Source organism: Vigna unguiculata, chromosome 6 (genome assembly GCF_004118075.2).
Source record: "Vigna unguiculata cultivar IT97K-499-35 chromosome 6, ASM411807v1, whole genome shotgun sequence".
NCBI lineage: Eukaryota > Viridiplantae > Streptophyta > Magnoliopsida > Fabales > Fabaceae > Vigna > Vigna unguiculata.
This window is the reverse complement of record NC_040284.1, coordinates 25145443-25153149: the sequence shown is the minus strand read 5'-3', so window position 1 is coordinate 25153149 and position 7707 is coordinate 25145443. Positions and strand designations below refer to the sequence as shown.

General features: G+C 24.2%; 2 protein-coding genes across 2 annotated transcripts; both read right to left on the bottom strand.

The window, feature by feature from the left end:
• Positions 1-318: 318 nt before the first annotated feature.
• LOC114189189 (ribonuclease 1-like) lies at positions 319-1428 on the bottom strand. The gene is made up of 2 exons (XM_028077895.1): positions 1131-1428; positions 319-1007 (listed from the first exon to the last, which is right to left on the bottom strand). The coding sequence occupies exons 1-2, from the start codon at positions 1293-1295 to the stop codon at positions 558-560; spliced, it is 615 nt and encodes a 204-aa protein (XP_027933696.1). The 5' UTR covers positions 1296-1428; the 3' UTR covers positions 319-557.
• Positions 1429-6137: 4709 nt separating this feature from the next.
• On the bottom strand, positions 6138-7035 carry LOC114189094 (ribonuclease 1-like). The gene is made up of 2 exons (XM_028077803.1): positions 6733-7035; positions 6138-6609 (listed from the first exon to the last, which is right to left on the bottom strand). The coding sequence occupies exons 1-2, from the start codon at positions 7015-7017 to the stop codon at positions 6175-6177; spliced, it is 720 nt and encodes a 239-aa protein (XP_027933604.1). The 5' UTR covers positions 7018-7035; the 3' UTR covers positions 6138-6174.
• Between the last annotated feature and the right edge of the window lie 672 nt (positions 7036-7707).

Sequence of the window (7707 nt, the reverse complement as noted above, 5' to 3'; positions counted from 1 at the left end):
CAATAATAAAAAAATTCAAAAAATTTAGAAACTGACACAATACCTATTTAACGTTGTTACTGCACCACTAACAGAAATGACTTTATTGAATCAAATTTTTCAAAACAGGACCTAAATTGAGATAAAAAAATAAAGAGACTAAATTGATATTTTGTTAGAAAAACGAAAGAATGTTAAAACGGAAGAATGTTAAAATAAGAAGTCAACACTTCCAAACAAACATCAAAGCATAAGAAAAATTTTCAATCGTTCGTTCATTTACTATTACTATTATTAAAAAATATTATTATGGATTCAAAATACATATCTAAATGCACAATGACATTACACGAAGGAAATTGCAAGGAAGAGGAATACTTGTATTTTATATATTAAACATTATTGGTGCATAAACTTATTTTGGGAAGGATAACGATATTTTTTTACAACTAAATTTTGACAATTTTCTACATATTGAAGATGACATCTTCTAAGTAATTTTGAAATGTAGAAAAATAATATAATGAAAAATCACTCAGAAGATGTCATCTCATATTATAATAGAAAATTGTTAAAATTTAATTATTAAAAAAATATTTTTCTTTTTTTTCTTTTGGAAATAATAAACTCTCGTCACCACAAGTAACATCAATTTTCGGACAGTTTATGAGTGAGGTTCCATTGGATGTCAAACAAATCCTAATTTGATAGAGAGCAGTAACATTGAGTTTTGGATCATGATAACAAGAAAGCTCAGGATCATGGCTAGTGTGGTTGTGAACTGCAGCAACAACGGAACTAACATTATAAAGCTTTTTGTCATCTGGGACTATCTGCTCCTTTTCAAGTATATTCAATAAGTTATTTTGCTCATAAAGATGCAAAGTCAGGTTGAAATATTCCGCTTTTGGGATCGTTGCCTCTGAACATCCTCCATGCTTTGTCCACTGCGTTTTCCAAAAGTTAAAATCTTCGCCAACTAAATTTGGCCAATCCGAATGAAGTGCTTGTACCAACGGATTTATATCCTAAATAAACACAATTTATTTTTTATGAAAACAGGAAACACATTAGTGTATTAAATATAAAATAAAACACACACATTAGAGTTCTAACTTCTAATTAACCATAACAAAAAGAGATATACTCACTTTCCTGTAAAGGTGAGTCTTAGTTTTGCATTTAGGAAGTTTACCATCATCTCTATGAGGCCACAGTCCATGAATAACAAACTTATCTGGTATTGAATAACATTTTCGTTTTCCAGAAATAATTTGGTAATCGCAAAAGCCTTCCGGCCATTGTTGAACAAGCATGAAATGATCCCACTTATCTTTTTTTCTTCAGCAATGCACGACTTTGGTACTTCTAAGAGAAGAAGAAGCGAGAAAACAAAAAGTATAGACATGATATTCAAATGAAGACCAAATCTCATAATCAGTTTGATTTAGAAGTGGAGAAGCTAAATGATATTTATAGGAATTGAGATCATAACAAGACAAAAGAGTTCTTGATGCACATCAACTTTCATGTTCAACGTATAACTTAATTAATCACATTCATTTTAAATCTTTATTCATCCAAGCCTTGTTAAATCTATTTTTACCAGTGCTGAAACAATTCAAAATAATAATTATGACAGTTTTTCCATATTTTTTATCTACCCTTTAATTTTCCTTATTTTTTTTTGTAAACAATATTGGCTATTTTTTAATTTTTAAGATAACATACTTCTTCTAATTATATCTTTTTATAGGTAAATATATCTTTTAAACGAAGAAGACGTATAATGATACTTACACACCCGCTGAAATAAGAAAACTAAAAGATTTATATTATATAATTCACTTACATTTATTTAAAAAAATATATAAAATAATTTCATTCATTTTTGTAAAATACAAAATTAAACGAGTATCGAAAGAGAATGAGAGAATGTATGGCTTTAATTCTTCGACACTCACATATTTAAAAATTTGTGACAGATAGTGTTTGTTTGGTATAAATTTTATATAAAAGGTCATGTTAACTCGTATTCTAAATATGCTGATTAAGGATAATATGTCATGAATTTTAAATTTTACAAAAAAAGAATCATTAAGTGTAATATTTAATTTTGACCTAATCATCAACTACAATTATACTTTATTTAAGGGAAAAAAAATGTCCACAAATAATATATAACTCTAATTAATAATTATAAATTTAAAAAAGATATATTTTTCTTTTGCAAAAATTATAGACGGTACTTTTTAAACTTTTATCGGGACTATTCAAGTATATTTTTTCTTACATCCTAGTAAAATCATATAAATTTCAAAGTATTTATTTCGTATAAGAGATATTGTTAGAAATTCTAAAAGATATTTTTATCTATTGAAATTAATAATTTCAGTTTTTAATATAAAAATATAAAAATAAAAAATTATTAATTATACTGATATTAGCTACAATTATTTAGTGTTCTTAAAGAATTAGTTAAGTTATAATTAATAGTCTTTGATTTTACCATTTTTATATTAAAAACTGAAATAATTAATTTCATTAATTAAAATAATATAAATTTATATAACAAATTTTATGAAGATAAAAGTGTCCTTTAGAATTTTTAAACAATATCTCTATTACAAAATAAACACTTTGAAATTTCTAAGACCTCTACTAGACAGCAAAGAAAATCTCTCTAACACTTGAATGGTCTTTTACTACAAGCTTGAAATATTTGGAAGGTATCGTCTTTAAATTTTGAAAAAAAAAAAGACTTTTTTACAATTTATAGTCTTTTTCAAATTCTTCTATTATGCAAATATTGTACTTTCGTGTGAAAACTTTTTTCATAATATGATTTGTCACTCCTTCAAATTAATTATCTTTTTTTACATATAATTATATTTTAATTTTTAGCAATATTAAAATAGTTATTTTATTATTTAATGATTTTTTTTAACTTTTTATAGATGTGCATCAAATAAATTATTAATTAGAGTTATATATTATTTATGGACACTTTAATCCTTTAAATAAAATAAAATTACATTTATAATAATTAGATAAAAAATTATTTAATATCACAATTAATTATATATCTTTACAAAATAAAAACAATATTAATTATTCTTAATCGGCAGTTCACCAAACCCTATAAATAATAGTGCTAGAATTTACCTGTTTAATATAAGGAGAATGTTAACCAATACCTTAAGGGCACTAGTTAAAGAATAATTAATGTGAATTGGTACCATCATTTTCATATTGAAAGCTAAAATAATTAAATACGTTAATTAAAATAGTCTAAATGCACATAACAAATTTTATAGAGACAAAAATAACCTTTTAGATTTTTAGACAATAACTTTCTGATACAAAAGAAGGACTTTGAAGTTGTTAAGATCTTTACTAAAAAGCAAAAAATAAAAATAAAAATCAATGAAGTCTCAAATTAGCACTTTAATTATTTTTTTTAATTTTAAGATGTTTAACACTACTTTTTTTGTTGGTTTTTCTATTAATTTAAACTTTCTTATGTTATTTTTTTTGTGTGTAAATTTCTAAGATGTTTAACATTATTTTTTGTTGGTTTTTCTGTTAGTTTAAATTTTTTATGTTTAATTATATTTAATTTTTAGCAACATTAAAATATAGTTATTTTATTATTTAATTATTTTTTAAATTTTATTTGTGAACATTAAATAAAATATTAAACATACCTGTATAATATTTATGATTATTTTTGTTCTTTAAATAAAATAAAATTACATATATATAAATATTAAGTCAAATTTTATTTAATATGACACTTATTTATATATTTATATATTTTTATAGGATTTAATATATATTAATGACACTTTACAATGAGTACATCTTATAATTATTTGATATACAACAATATTGATGACACTTAATTTGTGTTCCACTAAATGTCATATCACTAATAAATGAGGCAGTTAAAATTCACAAAATACTTTTTTGTTTCAAAAACATGCAAAAGTAAGTTATTAAGATAATGTATTTCTTTTAATTATAGGAAAATGATGACCAGGGCTTAGGGTAGTGGTTAAGAAAAATTAATTTGTATTAATTTTTTTATTTTTATATTGAAAGTTTAAATAATTAAATATATTAATTAAGATATTATAAATACATATAACAAATTTTATAAAGACAAAAATATCCTTTTAAATTTGTAGACAATAATATATAGAAGAATGACTTTGGAATTTTTAAGTCTCTACTAAAAAGAAAAAAAAAATCTTTGGTACCACTTCAAGAGTCTCTCAAAGTAAAAGTTTCAAATGTAAAAACTGTAAACCTTTAAAAGATATGTCTTTAAGTTTCACAAAAAAATTGATACTTTAATTGTTTTTTTTATAAATTTTTTACATGTTTGACACTAATTTTTTGCTGGTTGTTATGTTAATTTAAACTTTCTTATATTTAATTATATTTAATTTTTAACAAATTAAAACTTAGTTATTTTATTATTTAATTATTTAATTATTTTTTAACTTTTATCGGTGAACATTAAATAAAATATAAAACCCATATTAAATTAAAATTCAATAAATATTTTAATTAGTATAATTATTTTTAAATATTTATTTAAAATAACAATTTATATTTTATTTGTTTGAATTTTTATTTATAGTTAGTTTAAACAAAATTTATTAATTATTTTAATTAATATAGTTTAAAATCTTAATTTAATTTAATAGAAGTTAATCGGATTTCAAAATTCAATTTTTAAAATGGTTTTGTAAGTTGAAATTCTAAATTCTTTAAGTTTTGTAACTTTATTTTTGAAATTTAATAAGTTTTTTAATTGGATTTCGATAAATTTTTTAATCGGGTTTTGAAATCAGTAAATTTCTTAATAGAATTTCGAAATCCCGTACATGCAATATATTATTGATGCATATTTGGCATTATATGAAAATTTTGGGGTGCAGAGAAAAAACATTGGAGGTCTCGGAAGAAACCACGTCATATTTCTAACATCCACACTTCATCGTATATTTACTTCCTGCACCTATGCATTATGAAGATGTTTTTCATCTGGGACTCTTCTCCTTTTCAAGGACAGCTATTACTTTATTTAACAGATTTTTTTTCTAGTTTTTTACAAAATATGCAAATTTTTACTTTAGTTCTAGTGAAATAATTTTTAATTTTAACTTTTCAATAATTTCAAATAATTATTTTTATTTTTAAAATTAAATTTACAAATAAGTAAACAACATTTATTTTATAAATGATAAACTGTTTTTCAGATGTTCCATGTTGATATTATATTACATGTTGTTAGGTAACACCAAGGTATTGGTTAATTAGTATTTTATCTAACGCATAGATATTTAACCAGCATATTACATCATAAATAAAAATCATAATTTTTAATTTTAAGTAATAAAATATAATAATTGAGAGATCAAAATCAAAATCTATTTTTTTTACAAGGAGTGAAAAGCATATTTAAGTAGAAAAAAGTGAAGTTAAACGGAGAAACACAATTAACTGATACTTATGGTTCGTGATTTTTTTAACAAAATACGATTCATCTTTTATCTCCTTTGTTGAATTACTTTTAAAATGATTAAAAGCGCTACATAATTACACAAACCCACACCAACTACAAACCCAATTAAATGATATATATCATCTTATGATTCATATATTTTAGTCAGATTAAATATATTTTTATCTTTTAATTTTAAATGAATTTTAAAATTAATTTATTTTAAAACTTTGAATCAATTTACTTCTTTATTTTTCAAAATAAAAAGTGAACACTTCCAAACAAACATCAAAGCATAAGACAAAAATTCAATCAATCATTCATTTAATTTTGTTATTATTAAAAGAAATATTATTATTTCATATCGTAATGCACGTTGCACTTTAGTGGTATATATGGATTCAAAATACATCTCTAAATGCACAATGACGTTACAGAAGGAAATTGCAAGGAAGAGGAATACTTGTATTTTATTTATTAAATATTATTGGTGCATAAATTATTTTGGAAAGGATAATGATATTTTTGATAACTAAATTTTGACAATTTTCTTAATCGAAGATGACATCTTTTAAGTAGTTTTGAAATGTAAAAGAATAAGATAATGAAAAATGAAAAAACACTCAAAAAGTATCATCTCATATTATAAGAGAAAGTTGTCAAATTTTAATTATTAAAAATTATTTTTCTTCTTCCTTTTTTGGAAATAATAAACTCTGGTCACCACAAGAACTATCAGGGTTCAGACAGTTTGTGAGTGAGGTTCCATTTTTCGTCAAACAAATCCTAATTTGATAGAGAACAGTAACATTGAGTTTTGGATCATGATAACAAGAAAGCTCAGGATCATGACTAGTGTGGTTGTGAACTGCAGCAACAACGGAACTAACATTATAAAGTTTTTTGTCATCTGGGACTATTTGCTCCTTTTCAAGAATATTCAATATCTTATTTTGGTCATAAATATGCAAAGCCAGGTTGAAATATTCCGCTTTTGGGAGTGTTGCCTCTGCACATCCTCCATGCTTTCCCCATTGACTTTTCCAGAAGTTAAAATCTTGGCCAACTAAATTTGGCCAATCCGAACGAAGTGCTTGATCCAACGGTTTTAAATCCTAAATAAACAGAATTTATTTTTTATGAAAACAGGAAACACATTAGTGTATAAAATATAAAATAAAACACACATTAGAGTTCTAACTTCTAATTAACCATAACAAAAAGAGATGTATACTCACCCTCCTATAAAGGGGCGTCTTACTTTGGCATTTAGGAACTTTACCATCATTTCTTTGAGGCCACAGTCCATGAATAACAAATTTATCTGGTGTTATATAACATTTTCGTTTTCCAGCAATAATTTGGTATTCGCAAAAACCTGTCGGCCATTGTTGAACAAGCATGAAATAATTCCACTTCTCTTCTTTTTTTTCAGCTGTGCACAACTTGGGTACTTCTAAGAGAAGAAGAAGCGAGAAAACAAAAAGTATAGACATGATATTCAAATGAAGACCAAATCTCATAATCAGTTTGATTTAGAAGTGGAGAAGCTAAATGATATTTATAGGAATTGAGATCATAACAAGACAAAAGAGTTCTTGATGCATATCAACTTTAACGTTCAACGTATAACTTAATTAATCACATTCATTTTAAATCTCAATTCATCCCATCCCTTGTTAAATCTAGTTTTACAATTGCTGAAAAAATTCAAAATAATAAATGTAACAAAGTTTTTCTATATCTTTATCAACCCTTTAATTCTCCAGTTTTTTTATAAACAATATTGGCTCTTTTTTTAATTTTGGCTTAAATACTTTTTTCGTTCTCATTTTCGTAGTTTTCGTAGTGTTTATTGCGGATGGTCTTCATTTTGACATAATGTTTAAAATGGTCATCATTTTTACCAAATGTTTAAAATGATCCTTATTTTCACAATTCGTGTTTTATTTTGTCCTTTTCTGTGACGCCGTTTAAATCATTAACAGAGCATTGTACATGTGACACTGTTTGTATTACGTTGCATTGGGGTGTGTTACGTGTACCGTACAAATGTGATAATTAAGAAACCATGCAGAACATCATAAAAATCCAAACACAAACAAACTCCAAAATAGAATTACGAAAACCCTAACCCCACGAGCAAACACAATCCAGAAAACCCTAAACCCACTTACCTCGTTGATGATGATTAACTGGAAAATTGAAATGAA